Source organism: Salvelinus alpinus, chromosome 32 (genome assembly GCF_045679555.1).
Source record: "Salvelinus alpinus chromosome 32, SLU_Salpinus.1, whole genome shotgun sequence".
In the NCBI taxonomy this organism is placed as follows: domain Eukaryota; kingdom Metazoa; phylum Chordata; class Actinopteri; order Salmoniformes; family Salmonidae; genus Salvelinus; species Salvelinus alpinus.
The window spans coordinates 11,356,753-11,384,325 of NC_092117.1; the positions used below are offsets into that span (position 1 = coordinate 11,356,753).

Consider the following 27,573-nt stretch of genomic DNA (forward strand, 5'->3'; position numbering starts at 1 on the left):
AGTACCTTTTGAAGTCTACAGGACATGTTATATCACATATATGTGACCTCTCCACAACAGTAACATTGTAGAGCCATTAAACGTGGCCAGCTTGATCCAGCTGAGAATGTTGCATTATGGGTAATGCGTTAAGTGCACCACGGGTCAGTTATGGGTCAGAATGCACTTTACTGTTCTCGACTCTGAATCAGACAGCATGTATGTAGGGCCTATGTATACAGTAACTATACATTTAGTCAGATGTACAGTATGGCCGCTGCTCACTGCAACAGAGCCTTATTGTTCCTAAATTCTGTTATAATCTCATTAAGCCATCAGGGACACAGGAGTTCACTGGGAAATTAACCAGTCAGAACACCACATATCAAGACGCACTCGGAGAATGACTTTTAGTCTCTTTTTACATATTCTGTTGTCATGATGTTTATGTTGTGATTTATTGTTGAGTTGATGATGTAGTGGATGCACAGCAGGTGCCATACTTTTTATGTCCAAAAACTCTGTCTCCAACTCACTCTCCTCTTCCCTCCTCACTTTCTTTAACCCCACACCACACTCGCTTTCTGCCCCCTTATACTCTTTCTTGCTCATACCCACTCTCGCTTACCCTCTTATTCCCTACCACTCCCCTTCCTTCCATGTCCCTGAATCTCTCTTTCTTTAAACAATTTTTCTCTCTCTTTTCAACTCCACTCTCTTTCTCTCCTCCCCTCTCTTTCACTCTTCTGCCTACTCTCTGTCAACACCTCTTTCTCTTTCTCTATTCCCCAGCCCTCGCTTTCTCTTTTCCTCCATCTATCTCTTCCCCCCTCTACCTCCACCTCTCTCTCTCTCTCTTCTGCTTGAGCTGTAACGAAACTTCCTCCCAGTGATGCCTGTCCTCTCGCTGCTCTGTTAATTACTCCTCTATTTATTTTGCCGATCTGTCCGGGCGGGGGCTGTCCACGGCCGTGGGGATTGTCTGACTCCTGCGATAAATAGCCTGCATTCCGATCCTCTGATGCTGACATTAACATGAGCCCCCCCTTTTATCTCAACAGCGCATCAAATTAGCACCCGGCAGATTCCTGCTACAAAGAACCTGGTAACCAAAAAAACCTGGAGACAGGTTGATTGGTGTGGTGAGGCCTGCACAGTATGGTGTCTCTTTCAGCCAGGTCACCTGTGATACAAGTCCGTTTTATACATCCATCCATGGTTGCATTCCAAACACTTAAAAGACACACCCTACCCCCTCAGCCCTAAAATTAAGTGGACACTTCTGATGACGTATCATGACGTCTGACGAGTATACACTTGCAGGGAAAGTGGCGAGGGAGGAAGGAATTCATTTTAAATGGCCCACCCTTGCCTGGAAATTTGTCACTCGTTCTTCCTCTGCGACGATTGTGTTTTTAGCCACCGGTAGCTTGTGGGTGCTTTATAAGCACTACAGTCAATTATGAGTGCATGTCTACTTATATTAACTATATAATGATTAATATACGCCTACTGTATGATAGCTAGCAAATTAATTAGCTAACTAACGTTAGTCTGCCTAGCTGGAACTTCTGAAGAAGGAATATGTTTTATTTCTACAATTTCCAAAAGATAACCAAACAAAAACCTCATTACTTTTACGAGACGTGTTTGTGCATTAGTAGCACAATTTCTAACTTATTTCCATTTGTTTTACTTACACTTGTATGTTGACTCCATATTGACGTTGAGGTTTAACATTTTGGCTGACTTTTCTTAGCGGATGTACAATCATCTCGAATTGAATTGAATTGAATCGAATTATACACTCGCAAACTCCATTAAAAATGAGGTCTGAGGGGCATACGTTCCAAATATGGCTGTGGGGAATTCCCCAAGGGCATAAGGCGAGGGTAAGTGGACGAGGGTGTCTCTTTTAAGTGTTTGGACTGCAGCCCATGTCTGAGATTGTCAGGAGATGATGTAGAAACTGGCCACTAGGGGCAACAGTGAGCACTGTTACCTTAAAATAGGCTTTGGTTTACCTAGGGTGTTGTGGACAGGGATGGCAAATGGGCATAAGCATCTGCCCCTGGTTCCAGGTTGCCTGTTCAAATCCAGCGATAGAAAGTTATTGATATTTTTGTTTAAGCCTATCCCAAACCTTAACCCTTACTTTAACCATACGGAGTTAATGCCTAACCTTAAGAATTCAGAGTTAATGCCTACACTTAACCTTGGAGCATACAGAGAAGTAACCAAAGACTTCAACATGTTATGTTTGGAAGAACTTCGAAATTTGACGTTTGAGAAACATGGATGAACGACTAATTCTGCCATGAGACTGTGAGAGCTTGTTGGTCTCTTTATGGCTGTATGTGGGCTCCAGCTCTATCGAACGAATGCCACTGCCAGTCTGTCTGGATGCAAACGGCATTTAATGGTGTGTGAACATCAAAGCAATGGGGGTGTCATTCAAAATAAATGAATTTAATTTCATGCTGTATGATGGAATTTTATGACGAAAGTGATGAAGACCTTTCACTTCTGGTGGAATTGGTGTGCATTTATGGACAGAATGATGAGTAACAATAAACCAAATTGTTGTGGAAGTAGTATGCGTCTTCTTTATAGTATCAACGCTAACAATCTTCACATACGATATACAACGTTACACTTTCCCCGTGTCGGCTAATCAAATAACCTCTTCCATTGATATCTCATTCAGTGCCTCTCTCTCCATGACTTCATAGCCTGTTGTTCTATAAAGAAAAACTATTTTAAACGATGCAAAGCTGATTTCCATAGAGGCAATAACATAGTTGTTATTCACTGCTAGAAGCAAAGAAGCAGGGTGACATCTAATATCCACCCCAATGACACGTCTCATTGGGGTGGCGTTGCTATGGTAAAGGCTTGACCCCGTGCCCCGATCGCTGAGTCTAGATCCGGTTTCATCAGTTTATAGGCTGCTTTTATTTTTGGGTTCAACCCCACTGGCCCACTTGCCATCACCGAGGAGGAGTTTATGAGGAGGGGTAGGGGGACAGAGAGAGAGCCAGAGAAAAGGAGCGAGAGAGAGTGTTAAAGGGCTTTAGAGTGTGAGAGAAAGACGGAGGGATTGAAAAAGGCAGAGTTGGGAAAAAGATTGAGAGCGCCAGTGTTCTCCCAGCCAAGTTGGGAGAGACAGAGACCTGGTTGCTCTCTTTGCCTGGTTTCACAGTCTATGTGTGCAGGAATGCATTCATTAACGTAATTCCTCTGCCCTCAAACAAGGGTGCCGTCACTGGGTGAGTGAGTGGAGGATTGGGGAGCTGGCAGGGCTAGGGGGTTTTAGGAGGGGGGAGTGGAGGATGGAGGGGAAGCATAAATACACCCCCTTCCTTCAAACATAATCTCAGAGCAAGAGAGGAGGACGAGACTCTAGCCAGCCTCCGCGTCCAAGTTTATCTCCATGAGAATGGCTGTGGAGGCACAAAGGGATGAAAAGGTAATGGAAAAGACCCAGGACAACCCCTTCCTGTTCTGTTGGGTCATTTGTTTCAGGGCTGTCAGTGCCAGGCCCACAGCCCTCCTCGGCTCTCTCAAACCCCCTCAGCCCGTTTCACACTTACTTCCCAGCTTTGTTTTCGGGCTGTTTTTAAAACATTGCCCCTGGTTTTTTCATTCACGTGAAAAGGGATGGCAGGCAAAGTGACATCAAACAGAAAGTGGGGCAATTGTTTTTCTAATACATCTAAAAGCCAGCCAACTCCGGGCATGGAAACTGCTTTAACAAAAGGAAGGCAAAAACCTTAAGCCAATTCAACTATTTCTATAAACACTTTAATGACAGAATTTAAGCAGTTACTTTATTTTTTATTTTATTTAACCTTTATTTATTTAGTTATAATTCATGCTTATTGTGTGGAAAAGTAAAACATCCCTTGCCTTCACTGGAATTAATAACATCGTTTTGTGAAATGCTCGTAACTCAACATCAGTAACTATGGAGGCATAATGTTTTAGCAATTTAGCAGATACTCTTATCCAGAGTGACTTACAGTAGTGAGGGCATACATTTTCATACTTTCTTGTACTGGTCCCCCGTGGGAGTCAAACCCACAACCCTGGCATTGCAAGTGTCATGTTCTACCAACTGAGCCACACGGTACCTATAATAGTATACAACACATCATTCTCACCTTTCTATTTAAAATGAGACTTTCCCACAAACTATGCCACATCGCATGCACTACCTCCGATGAGGTGTTCATTCACAAAACCCCCAATAGTGCAACTAAGTTTAACTGTAGACTTCATTTTCAACATATCACCTATAACATCTCCTTCAGTTTCACAGCTTTTTAAGAAAATACAACCATGATATAAATGATAGATTTTCTTCTCAGTTTAACTGCGATTCACTCTGATGTGTCCTGGCATTTAGTCAATCACTCTCTCTCTCTCACGGTGAATACCACTGACATTCCTGCACAGCCTGCCAATGGAGGATAGATCTGAAATATTGATATTTTTTAGACCTGTTGCATAACCATTTAACTAAGCCCAAATATTCTGATCACCATAATGTGCATAATCCTTCATATTTATCTTTTATTTTTCATTTTTAAGATGCTGTGCAGGTGTCTTGTCTGTGTGCTTGTCTGAAGATGTGTGTGTGCAGTGGTGGAAAAAGTTCCCAATTGTCATACTTGAGTAAAAGTAAAGATAAGTTAATAGAAAATGACTCAAGTAAAAGTGAAAGTAACTATGTACAATACTACTTGAGTAAAAGTCTAAAAGTATTTGGTTTTAAATATACTTAAGTATCAAAAGTAAATGTATAAACCATTTAAAATTCCAGCACAATCTTCTTGTTTTTAAAATGTACAGATAGCCGGGGCACATTCCAACAATCAGACATAATTTACAAAGAAAGCATTTGTGTTTAGTGAATCCGTCAGATCAGGTAGTAGGTATGACCAGGGATGTTCTCTTGATAAGTGCGTGAATTGGACCATTTTCCTGTCCTGCTAACCATTCAAAATGTAACAAGTACTTTTGGGTGTCAGGGAAAACGAACAGAGTAAAAAGTACATTATTTTCTTTAGGAATGTAGTGAAGTAACAGTAATCAAAAATAAAAATAGTAAAGTACAGATACCAAAAAAACGACTTAAGTAGTACTTTAAAGTATTTTACTTAAAAAGGATCGACCCCTTTTCATTTTTCGCCTAAAATGACATGCCCCAATCTAACTGCCTGTAGCTCAGGCCCTGAAGCAAGGATATGCATTTTCTTGGTACCATTTGAAAGGAAACACTTTGATGTTTGTGGAAATGAGAAAGGAATGTAGGAGAATATAACACATTAGATCTGGTTAAAGATAAAACAAAGAAAAAAACAATATTTTTTTTGTATTTTTTTTGTACCATCATCTTTGAAATGCAAGAGAAAGGTCATAATGTATTATTCCAGCCCAGGTGCAATTTAGATATTGGCCAATAGATGGCAGCAGTGTATGTGCAAAGTTTTAGTCTGATCCAATGAACCATTGCATTTCTGTGCAAAACTTTGTATCAAGACTGCCCAAATGTGCCTAATTTGTTTATTAATAACTTTTCATGTTCAAAACTGTGTACTCTCCTCAATCAACAGCATGGTATTATTTCACTGTAATAGCTACTGTAAATTGGACAGTGCAGTTAGATTAACCAGAATTTAAGCTTTCTGCCAATATCAGATATGTCTATGTCCTGGGAAATGTTCTTGTTACTTACAACCTCATGCTAATCGCATTAGCCTACGTTAGCTCAACCGTCCCACAGCGGACCCACCTATACTGAAAGAAGTTTGTACTTTACACCACTGTTCGTGCGTGTGTGCGTGTTGTCCTCCCACACTCGGCCCCGGCGGTGCGCGCGCCCCCGATCTCGGCTGAGAGACTCCGCTGTGAAGTGTGGTCATGTGACCGGCTCGCAAAACACAGCCAGACGGTTTCAGGAGACCAAATGCCAGCTTCATTGAAAAAGCTCCGTTATCGAGAATAGAGACAGGAGGGACAGACGTTTCCAGTGTGCAGACACACACATAACAATACACAGAAAACTCTGGGGAACTCGGGGAAAAGGACATTTTCACAGCCTCAAGAACTTCGGTAGGAGAAAGCAGAAAGAAGACAAATCGTTTCAAATATAAATCAAGGGCAGTGGACACGCGGGAGTTGATTATTCATTCCGATAACTTGTGGAATTATAAGGGTAACAAAAAATTTAAAAAACTACCTCTCCGCCATTTCATATTTGTATTAAATTGTTCATTTTCTTTAAAATTTTCTTTTATCACCTGTCCTCGGAAGAGCTGACAGCCAGACGGTGTAGTAGAATTGCAGTGCAGTGCGTAAAGAAACTGAACGCAGCACCAGGAGACGGAACAGCTCACTGCGTTTACCAACAAGAGACAGTGAGGAGGAGTGAGAGAGACAGACTGATTTTTTTGTATTCTTGTATTTTTATATCATATTTATTAATTTATAGCCTACGCGAACATATTTATTTTTTTCCATTGTTGGTTCTGTTTGGATCAGATTTTTTTTCTTCTTCATTTTTTGGAATATGGTTGGGGAAATGGAATCGAAGGAGAAACCTAAGCCCACCCCAGACTATCTCATGCAACTCATGAATGATAAGAAACTGATGAGCAGCCTACCCAACTTCTGCGGGATTTTTAACCACCTCGAACGGCTGCTTGATGAAGGTAAACTTGGGATCAATGTGTGTGAATAGACAAGTTAATAAGTCATTAATGCATGAGGTGGCAGAGAAAAAATGACATCTGTTTACATTTGTAAAATAGTTTTTGAAGAAATGTTTAAATCTCTATTTGATATGGTACTTTGTCCCTACACAGCTCATTTTTGAAGCAGTTGCACTGTTATCCTCACAGCACAATGAAGTGAAGAAACATTTCTCACTCAGTGCATCCAAACCGTCTTTGGCGCATGCTATTAGGCCAAAGTATATATTTTGTGTTTTCTGTACTTCTGTGTCAACAATCATCACCACGGAGTGTATATTCTAGAATCTAGATGATATAGACAATGATGTGTGGGAGTTAGAGTACTAGAGCGACTGTTGGGGAATTTTGGGGGATTAGGCGCCAGGGGGCTGGCTCCCACCGGGTTTAGCCTTTATCTTCTTCTATCTTCCATCTCTTTGGGTAGCCAACGTCTTTCCCCTCGACATTCTGCTGCTATGTTTCACCATTTAAATGATTTAGGCTTACTAGACTAGTTTATAGACATCAAACTTTTGAATGGACTCATTAGAGCGAGGTTTTATTGGAAGCGGGGAGCCTTTTTGAGATTAGGACTGGGTTTCATGCTTTTCAGTTCATCTCCAGAGCATGTAATGCCGTTCACTGTGGTAACCGCCTTGCTTTTCTCTCCATAGGCTATATACCAGTTATTTCAGAAATGTTTTGGTGAATTCGGAGTACGGTTTCTTTACAGTGTGCATGTAAAGAGAATTTGTTTATTTCGTTTATTTGGGCTATTCTATTACACGATTGGTTGGGGGGAAAGTGTTTTATCACATTAACATTTTTAAGAACACGTGATGAAGGACTTCTAGCTGCCCATATCAAATCAGCGGGTGCACAAAACAAGTGCTTTCTGTAGATTTTGCTGTCTGGCATATTCATTCGGTCAGTGGAAGGTTAGGCCTATATGCTGCAGCTGATTTGGGGCTAGGCCGTGACGGGAGAAACAACACACCAAATGCAGCCAAAGTTAAATAGAAGTGTGTGCATATTATTGTCAATCTGCCATGTCATATGTTCATAAATCTTCATCCTTACCATTAGATTATCAGCTCAGACGAGAGACCCACGGCCTCGACCCGCGTTCTTGCGGGGTCTAACCTGTCTGAATGTGCCGGTTAATCGCAGACACACTCTCTCACGAGTTTTTGCTTTTCGCGTTGGTCTTGGTCTGAGGCATCAGTGCTTGATGGAGCTGCATGCTGTGCTGGTGTGAGTGAGGGGCGGGTCGAGGGATGCTGGATTTGGGTGGTGCTGGAACACAGCTGTGTGTGAAGCAAGACGATCCCTTTGCACAGCACTCCCACTCATCTGGAAAGCCTTGCGTATTTATTCCACACTAAGTCACAGGACAGACTAGAAAAAGGAACATAACGTGAATAAATTCCCAGAGACCATACAGATGTTGGATCTTAATTTGAGCCAGTTTGCTACAGCATGAAAATACTCCTGGAGTAACAGGAAATGGTTTATAATTAATGGACATTTTTTGTAGGAGTTGATACGTTTGTCATTTGGGCAAATCAAGTCAGACATTTTAAAGTGGAAATTACACCCTTTAGAAGCCTTGTTAAACCTTGAATACACTACACATTTGCATTTCCTGCAATGCAGAAAAACTATAATTTGTGAGTGTTGCTGTCTGTTTGTGTCATCCTGTTAGTCTGTCCTGTATGTGACTGATACGGTAGGTCTGTTTGAGTGCTGTGCTGTGACGTGCAGACAGACAGAGAGATGTCTAAGTCAGTACATATACCTTCTGACCAGAGGGAGGATGGAGACACTGGTTTCACTTCCTCTATCGAACTCAGTCCTGACTTCCAATAATACCACAGACGACATGTAGTTAAATATAGTGGAATCAGCCCCTGCCCATTTCCCTTAGCGCTTTATGTGTGTGTTTTATCTGATCAATAGAAATTACAGATAGTTATTCTTCAAATCAGTAATTGATTTAGCCTATATGCCACGTGCATCCACTGCATGCGGACTGGATTAGTAAGGGACATTACAGTGTTGCAGTAATAGAGTGGGTTTGATTCTGTTTGTGTGATCTGAACTACACGTATGTGTCTGAGTGTCGGGTAATGTACAACATACAATCTGATTGTTAATAGGTAGGGCAAATTCACATATACAATATCCTCATTGCACTAGTCTGCAGCTGTGCTTTTCTGTTGCCAGTATCACCCGGGCAACACTAAACCACTGGCTTCTGCAGACGTCAGCGCTATTCCGCCTTCTAAAGTTGGGGCTGGCATATAAAATATCGTCTGCAGCTTGTGCTTGGCCTCAACATTGATCATACGTGAAGTTCCAGGTCGGTGTTTTCTTCTCCCCTCTGTTGTGATCTGCTGTAGTGTGCGGTGAAGAATGAAACTAGATAAATGTGTATGGTGATGGAGGGCTATATCTCAACCCACAGAGGACACGCTTTATAGGAGATAGTTGTCTGATAACCCCAGTCCACCTGTGTGTATCGGCTGCGAGTGACAAGTGATAATAGAGGAAGCCTGTGTGGGGAATGGAGTGTGTGTGCTCGCTTGTGTGTGCATGTGTGTGTGTACTTACATATGTGTGTATAATCTGTCGCCTTTAACAGCCTCCTGTTAAGAATTTCTATACTCAACAAAAATATAGAGTTACAGTTCATATAAGGAAATCAGTCAATTGAAATGAATTCATTAGGCGCTAATCTATGGATTTCACATGACTGGGCAGGGGTGCAGCCATGAGTGGGCATTGGGAGGGCATAGGCCCACCCATTTGGCAGCCAGTCCCACCCACTGGGGAGCCAGAACCTGCCAATCAGAATGAGTTTTTCGCCACAAAGTGGTTTTATTACAGACAGAAAGACTCCTCAGCACCCCTCCCCCCTCAGACGATCCTGCAGGTGAAGAAGCCGGATGTGGAGGTCCTGGGCTGGCGTGGTTACACATGGTCTGCGGCTGTGAGGCCGGTTGGATGTATTGCCAAATTCTCTAAAACAACATTGGAAGTGGCTTATGGTAGATAAATTAACATTAAATTCTCTGGCAACAGCTCTGGTGGACATTCCTGCAGTCAGCATGCCAATTACACGCTCCCTCAAAACCTGAGACATTTTGTGTTGTGTGACAAAACTGCACATTTTAAAGGGGCCTTTTATTGTCCCCAGCACAAGGTGCACGTGTGTAATGATAATGCTGTTTATTCAGCTTCTTGATATGCCACACCTGTCAGCTGAATGGATTATCTTGGTAAAGGAGAAATGCTCACTAACAGGGATATAAACAAATTTGTGCACACAGTTCTGGGATTTCTGGGATCTTTTCATTTCTGCTCATGAAACATGGGACCAACACTTTACATGTTGAGATTCTATATTTTTTCAGTGTAATTTAGGTCTCACACGTGTCATAATCAAAGCTATTCAGCGTGAATTCGCTATTAGCTGGGGTTTTTCTCCAGTGACGTTCAAGTGCGAATGCCTGCTCGTGAGTCATGGTTTTAGAATGCTGATGAGGAATTTCTGCAATTCAATTTCACTCCATGAGCTCACTCTGGGTTAGGGATTTACATTGTCGTCTGTGTCAGTGTGACTGACTGGGTTTGAATCCGGGTAATCTCTGTGCCACAAGACTGTGTTAGCCCTCTGAGCTATAGCTTAGGCATTAGGGGGAACACAGGTGTCCAACAAGGTAACTCATCACCGTACTACCTCCATTATTAATCATACTAGATAGGTGTGTCCTAGGCAGGCGATTACGTCCGTTTCAGTGACGTTACTACCGAACCGTGTCTAGATGCTCATGGTCAGAACGTATCAGTGACCATATGACAGAGGTAAAAGTTGTCCCGGTCGGTACTGTTCAGGTGTATGAGATGAGTCCCCTCATCTGAGCACTGAACCCTGAGCTGTCACCTGTGAGGGATGTGCCTGTGCAGTGGCCCGGGGAAGACGACGCTGCAGAGTACTGAATGCACAAACCCAGGCCGTTGTTAGTGCAGATGAATGCTCTCAATGGACAGTCATTGCAGCCAGCCATGCAGGGCTGCTCCGCTCTGTAACAAAGGTGATGAATTGAATCACTGCTAGAGGTACTCAGGTACTCTAGTATGTTTGTCCCAGCCCCTGAACGTCCAACACACACTCAAATGGATGGGAGGAGAGGAGTGTTGCAGAGATACAGACGTGAGAGAGCACAGTAAGGTCAAGGCACTGATGATGAAGTACTTTTTTGGTGTGTGTGTGTGTGTGTTCGCCCCCCACTGGGTACTGCTACTGTATTTGTTGTTAAACCAAAATTATTTGCACACATTAACTGTATATAAAGTGTGTGAAAGCCAGCGGTGTAATGTACTTAAGGAAACATTCTTGAATGTACTATTTAAGTCATTTTTGGGGGGTATCTGTACTTTCCTTTACTATTTATATTTTTGATGACTTTTACTTCACTACATTACTAAAGAAAATAATGTACTTTTTACCTTTTTTCTGACACCCAAAAGTACTCGTTACATTTTGAATGCCTAGCAGGACAGGAAAATTATCAAACTCATGCACTTATCAAGAGAAAGTCCCTGGTCATCCCTACTACCTCTGATCTGGCAGACTCACTAAACATAAATGCTTCATTTGTAAATAATGTCTGAGTGTTGGAGTGTGCCCCTGGCTATCCATAATTTTTAAAAACATTTTATTATTGTGCCATCTGGTTTGCTTCATATAAAGAATATTATACTACCTTTATTTGAAACCAAATACTTTCAGACTTTTACTCAATAATATTGTACTAGTTGACTTTCACTTTTACTTGAGACGATTTCTATTATAAGTATATTAAGGTATCTTTACTTTTACTCGAGTATGACAATTGGGTACTTTTTCCACCACTAGTGAAAACTAATTTATCCTCATTGAGTTAGTAGCTAAGTGTTATTGTCTCTTCTATTGGTACAGACCACTAGCACCCTGGGAAATCACATTGAAGAGTGAACATGCTTTTACTATAGTGACGGTTAACAAGAAACAACCCACTTGGCACAGACGTCAATTCAATGTCTATTCCATGTTGGTTCAATGTCATTTCGTTGAATTTACGTGGAAACAACATTGATTCAACCGGTGTGTGTCCAGTGGGAAGTTGACTTCCCCTGGATAGTTAGTGTTTCAGTAGCCAGACAAGAAGAAGACTAACAGAGTCTTAGACAGACAGAAGCAGACACACAGAGGGATGATTCCAAGGTCTCCTTTTCGACCATTAAAAGTTGTGGAAGGATGCAGTTTGATCTCAGGGCACTCTCTATATCTCTCCATAATTGTAGCTCTCTGTGTCTGCCTCTGCTTCACTGTCTCTCACTGTCTCTTTCACTCTTCTATGTCCCTCTGTCTGTCTGTCTGACCTCTCTCTCGCTAGCATCAAGGAGTCCCAGAGAGACAAGAGAATCCTTCCAGCTCCTCTCACAATTAGACAAAGTGGTCCTATTCATCACATAATTGAAGTAATTCATTATTTCAGAAGTGAAGTTGAGATGGGTGTGGGGGCGGGGTCAAAGTTAATTTATTCAGAATTAACTTGGATCCTGTCCCTGTGTTGTGGAGTAATGATCCCGTCTCTTACTCACGGCATGCACTGCAGCATTAGGATGGATGGGAAAAAGTTCCCTTAGGGATAAGTATGGTGAAGATGATGGTGATTTTTGGCCTGGTTAGTTGATATGGTGTGTTGTTGTCTATGCAGCAGCAAAACCTGTGATATCCCTTGTATGTGTTTAAAAAGCACATCTTAGGTAGTCTGTAGGTATCAACAGGTTAGAACAGTTAGAATGAGTACCTCAACCCAAGTGCTGTGACAGATAGACTGTTAACTTTATTTAAACAAACCTCATGCAATGGTAGATCTTAGCTTTGGCGGTAGCGTTCTAGGTTCAGCGGTGTGTATTTTCACCACAGGAATGAGCCGGCGGTGGCGCGAAAAAGGCTGGGTTTTGATGAATAAACAAGTTGTTGGTGTGTCAAGACTTGGCCCCTTACTGGCCAATCAGAACATGCTCATTACATTTACATTACATTTAAGTCATTTAGCAGACGCTCTTATCCAGAGCGACTTACAAATTGGTGCATTCACCTTATGATATCCAGTGGAACAACCACTTTACAATAGTGCATCTAACTCTTTTAAGGGGGGGGGTTAGAAGGATTACTTTATCCTATCCTAGGTATTCCTTAAAGAGGTGGGGTTTCAGGTGTCTCCGGAAGGTGGTGATTGACTCCGCTGACCTGGCGTCGTGAGGGAGTTTGTTCCACCATTGGGGTGCCAGAGCAGCGAACAGTTTTGACTGGGCTGAGCGGGAACTGTACTTCCTCAGAGGTAGGGAGGCGAGCAGGCCAGAGGTGGATGAACGCAGTGCCCTTGTTTGGGTGTAGGGCCTGATCAGAGCCTGAAGGTACGGAGGTGCCGTTCCACTCACAGCTCCGTAGGCAAGCACCATGGTCTTGTAGCGGATGCGAGCTTCAACTGGAAGCCAGTGGAGAGAGCGGAGGAGCGGGGTGACGTGAGAGAACTTGGGAAAGTTGAACACCAGACGGGCTGCGGCGTTCTGGATGAGTTGTAGGGGTTTAATGGCACAGGCAGGGAGCCCAGCCAACAGCGAGTTGCAGTAATCCAGACGGGAGATGACAAGTGCCTGGATTAGGACCTGCGCCGCTTCCTGCGTGAGGCAGGGTCGTACTCTGCGAATGTTGTAGAGCATGAACCTACAGGAACGGGTCACCGCCTTGATGTTAGTTGAGAACGACAGGGTGTTGTCCAGGATCACGCCAAGGTTCTTAGCACTCTGGGAGGAGGACACAATGGAGTTGTCAACCGTGATGGCGAGATCATGGAACGGGCATTCCTTCCCCGGGAGGAAGAGCAGCTCCGTCTTGCCGAGGTTCAGCTTGAGGTGGTGATCCGTCATCCACACTGATATGTCTGCCAGACATGCAGAGATGCGATTCACCACCTGGTTATCAGAGGGGGGAAAGGAGAAGATTAATTGTGTGTCGTCTGCATAGCAATGATAGGAGAGACCATGTGAGGATATGACAGAGCCAAGTGACTTGGTGTATAGCGAGAATAGGAGAGGGCCTAGAACAGAGCCCTGGGGGACACCAGGGACACCATGCTCCATGGCTATGTGGTTGCTTCAAGCTGTGTATTTACAGTCTTTTATCCTATTTGCGTTCTCATCAGCTTGAACGTTAGTCTGTTATAGCCTAGTTCGCCCCATATTTGCTAAATATGTTGAACATGTTTATAGTCCACATTGTTGTAAATGCATTGCTTCAATATGGAAATACATTGTTAAACATAGGCTATAGCATTAATACTGATATAGGGGCTAGGCCTACTGTAAAATGCAGTCTGGACATGGACATGCCAACCGTAGTCAATAAGCAAGATTAAATTCACTAGGCTATTGATAGATCAAATCTAATAAAATGTTATTTGTCACTGAATACAACAGGTGTAGACCTTACTGTGAAATGCTTACTTACAAGTCCTTAACCAACAATGCAGTTTTAAGAAAATAGAGTTAAGAAAATATAAACTAAAGTAAAAAAATTGAAATGTTAAATAAGTAACACATTAAAATAACAATAATGAGGCTATATACAGGGGGTCCGGTACCGAGTCAATGTGCGAGGGTACAGGTTAGTCGAGGTAATTTGTACATGTAGGTAGGGGTAAAGTGACTATGCATAGATAATAAACAGCGAGTAGCAGCAGTGTAAAAACAATGCAAATAGTCCAGGTGGCCATTTGATTAATTGTTCAGCAGTCTTATGGCTTGGGGGTAGAAGCTGTTAATTAAGGAGCCTTTTGGACCTAGACTTGGTGCTCCGGTACTGCTTGCCGTGCGGTAGCAGAGAGAACAGTCTATGACTAGGGTGGCTGGAGACTTTGACAGGAGTCTTTGACAATTTTTAGGGTCTTCGTCTGACACCGCCTGGTATATAGGTCCTGGATGGCAGGAAGCTTGGCCTCAGTGATGTACTGGGCCGTACGCACTACCCTCTGTAGCGCCTTACGGTCAGATACCGAGCAGTTGCCATACCAGGCGGGGATGCAACTGGTCAGGATGCTCTCGATGGTGCAGCTGTATAACTTTTTGAGGATCTGGGGACCCATGTCAAATCTTTTTAGTCTCCTGAGGGGATAAGGTGTTGTCACGCCCTCTTCACAACTTTCTTGGTGTGTTTCTACCATGATAGTATGTTAGTGATGTGGACACCAAGGAACGTGAAGCTCTCGACCCGCTCCAATACAGCCCTGTCGATAAGGCCCAAAAATAATGTTTAATTCTAATCAAATCATAATAAAAACTTAACAACAACTTGTTTAAAATAGGCTATGTCGATATACAGTTACAGGCACCATAATTGCTCCCCTTGGGCGTATAATACAGAGAAGGCAACTTAGACTATGGAGAGTTTTACGCAGATCCAAACTTTTCACAGGAGCTTGATAAAGACCCAATATAAAGAGAAAGGATGCATGTACTCTCACCGTTATACAGCTCGCAAATGTCATGTTTTATAAACATCATGGAACCATCTGACAGATCATATTTGCACTTCTCCAGAAATGGCAGGTGAAATCACAATACATTCAAGCCATGTACGTTCTCACCATAAACCCATGAACGGTCAATCTTTCTCGTCAGTTTGTTTTTTAATCAAATTAAACGATAAATCAATCCGATTTTTAAACCAACAACAATATTTCTAAATAGGATCGGGTCAGAAGCATGATGTCATAAATCGCATCTCTCGTTCCATGAGCATAAGGCAATGTGTGCACACTTAGTCCTAAGGGCTCTTCAGCAGGAGGCATGGATGCTTGTCCTATCCATTGAATAGAGTTCATTAAATATTATAAACTTGGTGGTTCAAGCCCTGAATGCTGATTGGCTGACCGTATACCACGGGTATGACAAAACATTTATTTTGACTGCTCTAATTACGTTGGTAACCAGTTTATAATAGCACCTCGGATGTTTGTGGTATATGGCCAATATACCACAGCTAAGGGCTGTATCCAGACACCCCCTCGTGCCTTATTGCTTAAGTATACACTAACCCTACAATAAGCTTAGTTATAAAAAAAAAACATGTAGCCAATCTAGTTATTTTTTTTATTGGCTTCAACTTAGAAATATTCGTCTACACACATTGCATTCACATTTCAAAAATGTACTGCATGTTCAAGCCATGGACAATTGGACATTGCCCAAGCGCTATAATTAGATTAGCCTACCATCGCCTGATATGGCCTATTAGTGACTTTGCCACGTAAAAGGTAAACAAACGAAAGAGCTAGGCTACAAGCGGATTCAGCACCAAGGACAGCGATCGGAATTCCCGCAATTTGACAGTTAAGTCCAACTGATGAAAGGGGAAGGTGTAATCTATCAACAAAATAATGGATCAAGGAGAACCAATAAACAGTCTTGTAATAACTGGATGTTCCTAAACAGACTTCCTCATGGATCTAATTAGTCCAAACCTTTCACAGAAGCTGCATGGACAAAAATATTGTCCAATATAAAGAAAAAACTGGAATATCAGTTGACTGTTTTGCTGCTCGTGATATTTGAATGAAACATTGGTCATATGTTACTGATTAGGCTGCTGATTAGGCTGCTGTGTGCCTCTGCTGGCTAAATCGATTCCGTAACCGATTGCGTTGCCGCCAAGATCAGCTTCAGTCTTAAGTATCACCAGTAGCGCTGCCTGTTATTGGCACGTTGGTGCACCTTTTTAAGGACACACCTCAAATATTTCCACCCCTCCCACCTCAGCGCAAGCGAGCTGATGTAAGGCAGGTCAATTACAAAGCGCTTGCTTTTACAAGACAAAATTGCATAAGGCTGCGCGTTTGACACTAGCGCTGCCTTAACAAAGTCACATTTTCCAGCCCGAAAATAGAGCCCTATGTATGTTAATGTAATGTCTGATAATGCACGACAACTATGTATGTTAACAATGTATAATAACGGCCCGTCATAGACGCTCCGTCAAGTGAAGCGATAGAGGCTTTCCCTCATCCCTTTAATATGATCCTTCTCTTCTGTCCGAGGCCAACTGAAGAGGGCTGACATTCAAAAGGAAAAGAGCTAAGAGGCTCTCTCCCTAACCCCACCAACCCCCACTCCAACCCCCATTTGCCCCCCTTAGCACCTTGGACTGAGATGTATCCACAACAGCCTAAGGTCACGGGGTCAACGTGCTATTAGCTTAGTCAAGAGAGTAAACAGTCAACCTCACGAGACAATCAATCACGGTTTTTATTCACTCTATTCTTTAGAGTCGACCACGGCGGCTCTATTAGCCACGCTCTTTATTATTCCGTATCATTTCTCTGCGCTTCCTGCGATAGCACCATTATGAGTGAATACATCAGTGTCTACTTCTATAATGCATTCACATTTCTCATTTTAAAAGCACTCTCTGTAATTGAAACCCTTTTCCGCCACAGAACGCTGAGTAAGTAAGTCATCGGCAGGGTTACAGTATTACGGCTGTGTGTGTGTGTGTGTGTGTGGGGGGGGGGGGGGGGGGGGTAGGCATGAAAAAGAGCATGTGAAGAGAATGGATGAAACCTATTGATTGAGACATGAAAAAGCTGAAATGCCCAGGCAACGAGTGACCTCATTTTTATCAATAGGTTTGGCTCTCACATCGTTTATCATTGCTGCTTCTGCTTCCCCTCAGATGTATTGAAGCCATTCAATTCATTATTCTCACGGAAATCACATCGTCTGACAGTGGTATTCAAATGTTTTCAGTGGGGACCCCATTTTTTCTGACAGAATTTCTTGGGACCCCATTTAACAACCTAACCTTCAATTCATTTGTAACGGCTTTCTAGATCTTCCTCCTCCTGAGACGAGGAGAGGAGAGAAGGATCGGAGGACCAATACGCAGCGAGGTATGATGACATGATAATTTATTAAACAAAACAGACGAAGACGAAAAACGAACTATACTTGATAACTAACAAAACAACAAACGATGTAGACAGACCTGGACGTAAGAACTTACATGAAACACGAAGAACGCACGAACAGGGAAATGACTACATAAATTAACGAACGTACAAACAAACCGAAAACAGTCCCGTATGGTGCAACATAGACACAGATACAGGAGACAACCACCCACGACAAACAATGTGACACCACCTACCTTAATATGATTCTCAATCAGAGGAGATGAAAACCACCTGCCTCTAATTGAGAACCATATCAGGTACCCAAAACCAACATAGAAACAGAAAACATAGACTGCCCACCCAAACTCACGTCCTGACCAACTAACACAACAAAACTAACAGAAAACAGGTCAGGAACGTGACATCATTCATCTAAATGAAACCAATAAAATACATTATCTCAATAAAGTTGTATTTTTCAAATGATCTTTTTCAAAAACCCATACAATAATTTGTATTCTTCACTTTTTGTTCATAAAAAAATAAATATATACACAGTTGAAGTCGGAAGTTTACATACACTTAGGTTGGAGTCATTAAAACTCGTTTTTCAACCACTTCACAAATTTCTTGTTAACAAACTATAGTTTTGGCAAGTCGGTTAGGACATCTACTTTGTGCTTGACACAAGTCATTTTTCCAACAATTGTTTACAGACAGATTGTTTCACTTATAATTCACTGTATTACAATTCCAGTGGGTCAGAAGTTTACATACACTAAGTTGACTGTGCCTTTAAACAGCTTGGAAAATTATGTCATGGCTTTAGAAGCTTCTGAAAGGCTAATTGACATCATTTGAGTCAATTGGAGGTGTACCTGTGGATGTATTTCAAGGCCTACCTTCAAACTCAGTGCCTCTTTGCTTGACATCATAGGAAAATCAAAATAAATCAGCCAAGACCTCAGAAAAAAATGTGTAGACCTCCACAATTCGGGTTCATCCTTGGGAGCAATTTCCAAACGCCTGAAGGTACCGCGTTCATCTGTACAAACAATAGTACGCAAGTATAAACACCATGGGACCACACAGCCGTCATACCGCTCAGGAAGGAGACGCGTTCTGTCTCCTAGAGATGAACGTACTTTGGTGCGAAAAGTGCAAATCAATCCCAGAACAACAGCAAAGTACCTTGTGAAGATGCTGGAGGAAACAGGTACAAAAGTATCTATATCCACAGTAAAGCGAGTCCTATATCGACGTAATCTGAAAGGCCGCTCAGCAAGGAAGAAGCCACTGCCCCAAAACCGGGGACACATGGGGACAAAAATCGTACTTTTTTGAGAAATGTCCTCTGGTCTGATGAAACAAAAATAGAACTGTTTGGCCATAATGACCATCGTTATGTTTGGAGGAAAAAGGGGGATGCTTGCAAGCCGAAGCCCACCATCCCAACCGTGAAGCACGGGGGTGGCAGCATCATGTTGTGGGGGTGCTTTGCTGCAGGAGGGGCTGGTGCACTTCACAAAATAGATGGCATCATAGGGGAGAAAAATGATGTGGATATATTGAAGCAACATCTCAAGACATCAGTCAGGAAGTTAAAGCTTGGTCGCAAATTGGTCTTTCAAATGGACAATGACCCCAAGCATGCTTCCAAAGTTGTGGCAAAATGGCTTAAGGACAACAAAGTCAAGGTATTGGAGTGGCCATCACAAAGCCCTGACCTCAATCCTACAGAAAATTTGTGGGCAGAACTGAAAAAGGGTGTGCGAGCAAGGAGGCCTACAAACCTGACTCAGTTACACCAGCTCTGTCAGGAGGAATGGGCCAAAATTCACCCAACTTATTGTGGGAAACTTCAGACCCACTGGGAATGTGATGAAAGAAATAAAAGCTTAAATAAATCATTCTCTCTACTATTATTCTGACGTTTCACATTCTTAAAATAAAGTGGTGATCCTAACTGATCCTAACCTAAGACAGGACATTTTTACTAGGATGAAATATCAGGAATTGTGAAAAACTGAGTTTAAATGTATTTGGCTAAGGTGTATGTAAACTTCCGACTTCAACAATATATATATATATATATATATACTGAATATATATATATATATACAGTATACAGTTGAAATCCTCAGACCCCCCCCCCCCGCCCACGACTTCGAATACCACTGTCCTAGAGGTTTGTAACGATCGTCCTGGGAAGAAGGAGTGGACCAAAACGCAGGGTGGTAAGTGTCCATGTTTATTTAATACAACAGAACACTAAACAAAATAATAAAGAGAATGACCGAAACGAAACAGTCCTGTCAGTTGTGAACACACAAAGCAGAAAACAACTACCCACAACACACAGGTGGAAAAAGGCTACCTAAGTATGGTTCTCAATCAGAGACAACGATAGACAGCTGCCTCTGATTGAGAACCACACCCGGCCAAACACACAGAAAAGAAAACATAGAACACCAGACATAGAATGCCCACCCCAACTCACGCCCTGACCAAACCAAAATAGAGACATAAAAAGGATCTCTAAGGTCAGGGCGTGACAAGGTTTAAGGTTGACATCTTAATCTGTGAGTCATATGCGATTGTGTGTGTGAGTGCTCTTGTGTGCCCTCTGGGTCTGCTTTAGCCAAATTAGGGCTCGCGTCTACCCTTTCTCTCAAATCACAGCACATATGTTGGATTGAACCACCTGTTTAGATACTGCAATGTTAATTACCCTACTGTAATTCATTTAAAAAGCTAACAAAGAACAGCGCTGCAGCGAAAGCTTGTAGCGTCCTGTACAACTGTGATTGCTTCAAACCTTCAAGAGGGCAGGTCTGCTATGTCAGTCTCTCTGACCACAGGCTATTTTTCTTCCACTTCTCAATACAAAGTTAACGCTTCAACACTTTCTGGGATTGTTGTTTGCTTGGGTAACCTAAACGATTGATGTGTTTTCCCTCTGTCAGCAGCTCCAAGTTCAAGGTGTAGTAGGAGATACCTTTTATAATGTAATCTAACCTCTTTCTGAGGTGATTTTCAAATGTTCTGGGCTGAGGCGATTTTCAAATGTTCTGGGCCGGTGCCCAAGCCTCGCCCTAAAGGACATTCAAAGGTATTCACCTAATGAACCATCTATTCGACCCCCCCGGTTTAATGCTGATAAAGAGAATCGAGACCCGGCTGTGAAAAATGAGCAATCTTTGACCTCAATTATCCCGGCTCACTAACGGCTCAAAGGAAAGATGGAGTATTCTCTACTCCTCTTTTGAAGGTGGATTATAAATGTTTTATGTTTCAGCTGCGAGATGTCAGATTAGTTGAAATACTGTAGGTCTATCTTTAGTTGAAATACTGTAGGCCTATCTTTAGTTGAAATATTGAGGTTGAGACGTGTGAATGAGGTCTTTGGATTTGTTAAGATGAGTTATCATACTGCTCACAACATGGGATTTCTGTGCTCCAAAATGTTATTCGTCCTGATATGCTACACTAAAACATTTTATTTTGGCTCTGAATGTTTTTGGGGGTTTTGCTTTCTAAGCGCTGAAAATGTTTTGTCGATCATTTTCGGAGCTGCAATCCTCCGTCCGACCTCCCTTGCCCTAAACATGTGACATCTGCAGCCACTCATTCACAAGCATTAAACCATTAACTCTTTAGCCGCATGTCTTGTGACGGCACAACCCAATTATGTCAGCCCAAACCAAAGCATGCAGAGCAGCACAGGAATGTTCCATCAGTATTTTGCTGTTCATCCAGAAATGAAATCACTGAGTGCAGTTTGTATGTCATGCATTGTCTTAGCTGTGTTTCAGTGTATTTTAGTCTATCAGTCTCTCCTTGTCTCATAGTGTTTCACAGTGTCCTCGCTAAATGTGACCAAGGGTCAGCATAACTGTCTACTAATGTTTGTCCAGTCTAAACAGCCATAGTTGTACATTTACCAAATTTGGCATGTTCAGTATCTCAGTCTCACATTTGCTCAGTATCTCTGTGACTTGCATTAGCTCAGTATCTGTGTCTCTTTAAGTGTCTCACATTAGCTCAGTGTTTATCCATGTCTCATATCATCACATTGTCTCACTCTATCACAGTGTCTCTCATTCTCTCACGTTGTCTCACTCTAGTTCAGTGTCTCTCATTGTCTCACGTTGTCTCACTCTAGTTCAGTGTCTCCCATTGTCTCACGTTGTCTCACTCTAGTTCAGTGTCTCTCATTGTCTCACGTTGTCTCACTCTAGTTCAGTGTCTCTCATTGTCTCACGTTGTCTCACTCTAGTTCAGTGTCTCTCATTGTCTCACGTTGTCTCACTCTAGTTCAGTGTCTCTCTGCTGCCTGTCTTCCCTCCAGTTTGTCCTTGCCCAGGTCTTTTGAGAGGTACTAGTGAGCCGATCAGGCCTTGCGGCCATCAGGCCAGCCCCGGGGCATGTGGCGTCCATGTCACTGTGACGCTGTGACCATATGCTGGCCTACCTGCTCAGCCCAGCACCATCCTTACTCCTGGCCCATTTTTAGCCTCACCACTGAGATTCATCATTTCCTTTGTGTCAGCACCTCCTGAGGCAGCAGCTGCTCAAAAGCAGCTCCGTACACTCACGGTATAGCCATGCCCATACACGCGTACAAACACATTTAATACTGCCCTTTACATACGTACAGCACGAGGCTGCTGAGAGGAGGACGGCTCGTAGTAATGTTTGGGACGGAGCAAATGGAATGGCATCAAACACGTGGAAACCATGTGTTTGATGTATTTGAGACCATTCCACTGGTTCCGCTCCAGTCGTTACCACGAGCCCGTCCTCCCCAATGAAGGAGCCACCAACCTCCTGTGACGTACAGCATATACCGGTCCACAAGCTGACTTGGAGTGATTGGCTGAGCTCCTGCCCTAACCACAGTACAGCGTATCACAAAAGGTACAGCCTTGCTCTTTTACTGTATATAGTGCAGAAATCACTGCGCGTGTGTGTGTGTGTGTGTGGTCTTGTTCTTCTATCCTCATGGGGACCTGAAATCCCCAAAAGTCCCCACAAGGATAGGAAAAAAAGTATCCCTCGTAGGGACATTTCCCACGTCCCCACGAGGACAAAGGCTATTTTAAACGTATGGACAAGGTTTAGGGTTACCAGTAAACATTGTTTCCATATGTTTGATGTGTTTGGTCCCGTTGCATTGATTCCATTCCAGCCATTACAATGAGTCCGTCCTCCTATAGCTGCTCCCACTAACCTTCTCTGGTGCATACATGCTCTCTCTCTCTCTCCGAGTATTGCTATTGCTGTCTTTGTCTGTGTGTGTATCTGTCTATGTATGTGTGTGTGTGTGTATATCTGCCTGTGTATTGCTGTGTGTGTTGCTGTGTATGGGTACAGTCGCTGCTGTATGTGATTAGGTAGCACGGCGGATAATGAGGACTGTCACCCCTGTCTTCCTGATCAGGTGGCCGTCTGCACCAGCATACAGTGGTTTTCAAAAATCAAATCAAATCAAATGTTATTAGTCACTTGCGCCGAATACAACAGTTGTAGACCTTACAGTGAAATGCTTACTTACGAGCACATAACCGACAGTGCAGTTAAAAAAAATACGGATAAGAATAAGAGATAAAAGTAACAAGTAATTAAAGAGCAGCAGTAAAAAATAACAATATATACAGGGGGGTGCCGGTGCAGAGTCAACGTGCGGGGGCACCGGTTAGTTGAGGTAGTATGTACATGTAGGTAGAGTTAATTAAAGTGACGATGCATAGATGACAACAGGGAGTGGCAGTGGTGTGGAGGGGGGTGCAAATGTGAATAGTCCGGGTAGCCACTTGACTAGATGTTCAGGAGTCTTATGGCTTGGAGGTAGAAGCTGTTTAGAAGCCTGTTGGACCTAGACTTGGCGCTCCGGTATCGCTTGCCATGCGGCAGCAGAGAGAACAGTCTATGACTAGGGTGGCTGGAGTCTTTGACAATTTTCAGGGCCTTCCTCTGACACCGCCTGGTATAGAGGTCCTGGATGGCAGGAAGCTTGGCCTCAGTGATGTACTGGGCCGTTCGCATTACATTAGGGGGAATAGGTTTTGTCGTGCCCGCTTCACGACTGTCATGGTGTGCTTGGACCATGTTAGTTTGTTGGTGATGTGGACACCAAGGAACTTGAAGCTCTCAACCTGCTCCACTGCAGCCCTGTCGATGAGAGGGTGTTGGGGGCGTGCTCTGTCCTCTTTTTCCTGTAGTCCACAATCATTTCCTTTGTCACGTTGAGGGAGAGGTTGTTGTCCTGGCACCACACGGCCAGGTCTCTGACCTCCCTATAGGCTGTCTCGTTGTTGTCGGTGATCAGGCCTACCACTGTTGTGTCATCGGCAAATTTAATGATGGTGTTGGAGTCGTGCCTGTCCGTGCAGTCATGAGTGAACAGGGAGTACAGGAGGGGACTGAGCATGCACCCCTGAGGGGCCTCTGTGTTGAGGATCAGCTTAGCGGATGTGTTGTTACCTACCCTTACCACCTGGGGGCGGCCCGTCAGGAAGTCCAGGATCCAGTTGTTGAGGATCAGCATAGAGGATGTGTTGTTACCTACCCTTACCACCTGGGGGCGGCCCGTCAGGAAGTCCAGAGGGAGGTGTTTAGTCCCAGGGTCCTTAGCTTATTGATGAGCTTTGAGGGCACTATGGTGTTGAACGCTGAGCTGTAGTCAATGAATAGCATTCTCACATAGGTGTTCCTTTTGTTCAGGTGGGAAAGGGTAGTGTGGAGTGCAATAGAGACTGTATCATCTGTGGATCTGTTGGGGCGGTATGCAAATTGGAGTGGGTCTAGGGTTTCTGGGATGACGGTGTTGATGTGAGCCATGACCAGCCTTTCAAAGCACTTCATGGCTACAGACGTGAGTGCTACGGGTCGGTAGTCATTTAGGCAGGTTACCTTAGTGTTCTTGGGCACAGGCACTATGGCTGTCTGCTTAAAACATGTTGGTATTACAGACTCAGACAGGGAGAGATTGAACATTTCAGTGAAGACACTTGCTAGTTGGTCAGCGCATGCTCGCAGTACACGTCCTGGTAATCCGTCTGGCCCTGCGGCCTTGTAAATGTTGATTTGTCTAAAGGTCTTACTCACATCGGCTGCAGTACAGCTGGTGCTCGCATGCGTGTTTCAGTGTTATTTGCCTCGAAGCGAGCATAGAAGTAGTTTAGCTCGTCCGGTACGCTCGTGTCACTGGGCAGCCCTCGGCTGTGCTTCCCTTTGTAGTCTGTAGTGGTTTGCAGGCCCTGCCACATCCGACGAGCATCAGAGCCGGTGTAGTATGACTCGATCTTAGTCCTGTATTGATGCTTTGCCTATTTGATGGTTCGTCGGAGGGCATAGCGGGATTTCTTATTAGCTTCCGGGTTAGAGTCCCGATCCTTGAAAGCGGCAGCCCTAACCTTTAGCTCAGTGCGGATGCTGCCTGTAATCCATGGTTTCTGGTTGGGGTATGTACGGTCACTGTGGGGACGACGTCATCGATGCACTTATTGATGAAGCCAATGACAGATGTGGTGTACTCCTCAATGCCATTGGAGGAATCCTGGAACATATTCCAGTCTGTGCTAGCAAAACAGTCCTGTAGCTTAGCATCTTCTTCATCTGACCACTTTTTTATTGATCTAATCACTGGTGCTTCCTGCTTTAATTTTTGCTTGTAAGCAGGTATCAGGAGGATAGAATTATGGTCAGATTTGCCAAATGGAGGGATGAGGGAGAGCTTTCTATGCATCTCTGTGTGTGGAGTATAGGTGGTCCAGAGTTATTTTGCCTCTGGTTGCACATTTAACAGAAATTAGGTAAAACTGATTTAAGTTTCCCTGCATTAAAGTCCCCGGCTACTTGGAACGCCGCCTCTGGGTGAGTGTTTTCTTGTTTGCTTATGGCGGAATACAGCTCATTCAATGCTATCTTGGTGCCGGCCTCTGACTGTGGTGGTATGTAAACAACTACAAAGAATATAGATGAAAACTCTCTCGGTAGGTAATGTGGTCTGCAGCTTATCATGAGAAACTCTACCTCAGGCGCGCAATGGCTCAAGACTTCCTTAGATATAGTGCACCAGCTGTTATTTACAAAAATACATAGACCGCCGCCCCTTGCCTTACCAGACGCCGCTGTTCTATCCTGCCGGTACATCGTATAACCAGCCAGCTGTATGTTGATATTGTCGTCGTTCAGCCACGCCTCCGTGAAGCATAAGATGTTACAGTTTTTAATGTCCCGTTGGTAGTTTCATCTTCCCAATAACTCGTCCATTTTATTGTCCAAAGATTGCATGTTTGCGAGCAGAATTGAGGGGAGTGGGGGTTTATTCGATCGCCTCCTACTCCTCAGAAGGCAGCCCGCCCTCCGGCCTCTCTTTCTCCGCCTCCTCTTCACGCAGATCACTGGGGTCGGGGCTTGTTCCCGAGGGAGCCGTATATCCTCTGCCTCGGGCTCGTCAGAGTCGTGAAAGAAGAAAAAGGATTCTGCTAGTCTGTGGTGAGTAATCGCAGTCCTAATGTCTAGAAGTTATTTTCGGTCATAAGAGACGGTAGCAGCAACATTATGTACAAAAATAGTAAAAAAATAAGTTACAAACAACGCAGATAAACTAACACGTAAAGCATCTCCCTTCTGCTTCGGCGCCGTTTTGACTAAAATACTCAACTGGCTCTGCTGCTAGGCTCTGCTACCACAGTAGGCTCTGCTGCTAGGCTCTGCCGCTAGGCTTTGCTACTAGGCTCTGCTACTACAGTAGGCTTTGCTACTAGGCTCTGCTACTACAGTAGGCGTTGCTACTAGGCTCTGCTACTACAGTAGGCTTTGCTACTAGGCTCTGCTACTAGGCTCTGCTACTACAGTAGGCTTTGCTACTAGGCTCTGCTACTAGGCTCTGCTACTACAGTAGGCTCTGCTACTACAGTTGGCTCTGCTGCTAGGCTCTGCTACTAGGCTCTGCTACTACAGTTGGTTCTGCTACTAGGCTCTGCTACTACAGTTGGCTCTGCGGCTAGGCTCTGCTACTACAGTTGGCTCTGCTACTAGGCTCTGCTACTACAGTAGGCTCTGCTACTAGGCTCTGCTACTACAGTTGGCTCTGCTACTACAGTTGGCTCTGCTGCTAGGCTCTGCTACTAGGCTTTGCTACTACAGTTGGCTCTGCTACTAGGCTTTGCTACTACAGTAGGCTCTGCTACTAGGCTTTGCTACTACAGTTGGCTCTGCTACTAGGCTTTGCTACTACAGTTGGCTCTGCTACTACAGTTGGCTCTGCTGCTAGGCTCTGCTGCTAGGCTCTGCTGCTAGGCTCTGCTACTAGGCTTTGCTACTACAGTAGGCTCTGCTACTAGGCTCTGCTGCTAGGCTCTGCTACTAGGCTCTGCTACTACAGTTGGCTCTGCTACTAGGCTCTGCTACTACAGTTGGCTCTGCTACTAGGCTCTGCTACTACAGTAGGCTCTGCTACTAGGCTCTGCTACTAGGCTCTGCTGCTAGGCTCTTCTACTACAGTAGGCTCTGCTACTACAGTAGGCTCTGCTGCTAGGCTCTGCTGCTAGGCTCTTCTACTACAGTAGGCTCTGCTACTACAGTAGGCTCTGCTACTAGGCTCTGCTGCTAGGCTCTGCTGCTAGGCTCTTCTACTACAGTTGGCTCTGCTACTAGGCTCTGCTACTACAGTAGGCTCTGCTACTAGGCTCTGCTACTAGGCTCTGCTACTAGGCTCTTCTACTACAGTAGGCTCTGCTGCTAGGCTCTGCTACTAGGCTCTGCTACTAGGCTCTTCTACTACAGTAGGCTCTGCTGCTAGGCTCTGCTACTAGGCTCTGCTGCTAGGCTCTTCTACTACAGTA

The 27,573-nt window shown here is 43.8% G+C and overlaps 1 protein-coding gene across 6 annotated transcripts in view; it reads left to right on the forward strand.

Annotated features, from left to right (window-relative positions):
- The first annotated feature begins 5,918 nt into the window (after positions 1-5,918).
- The window catches only part of LOC139562310 (KH domain-containing RNA-binding protein QKI), a 97,365-nt gene continuing 75,710 nt past the window's right edge, over positions 5,919-27,573 (forward strand). For all 6 annotated transcript variants that reach the window (XR_011672339.1, XR_011672340.1, XM_071379908.1 and 3 more), the window contains exon 1: positions 5,919-6,695. Coding sequence is in view for 4 of the 6 variants with exons in the window: in XM_071379908.1 (XP_071236009.1) it covers positions 6,554-6,695 (142 nt within the window). In the remaining 2 variants the exon portion in view is untranslated. The remainder of the gene's footprint in view (positions 6,696-27,573) is intronic.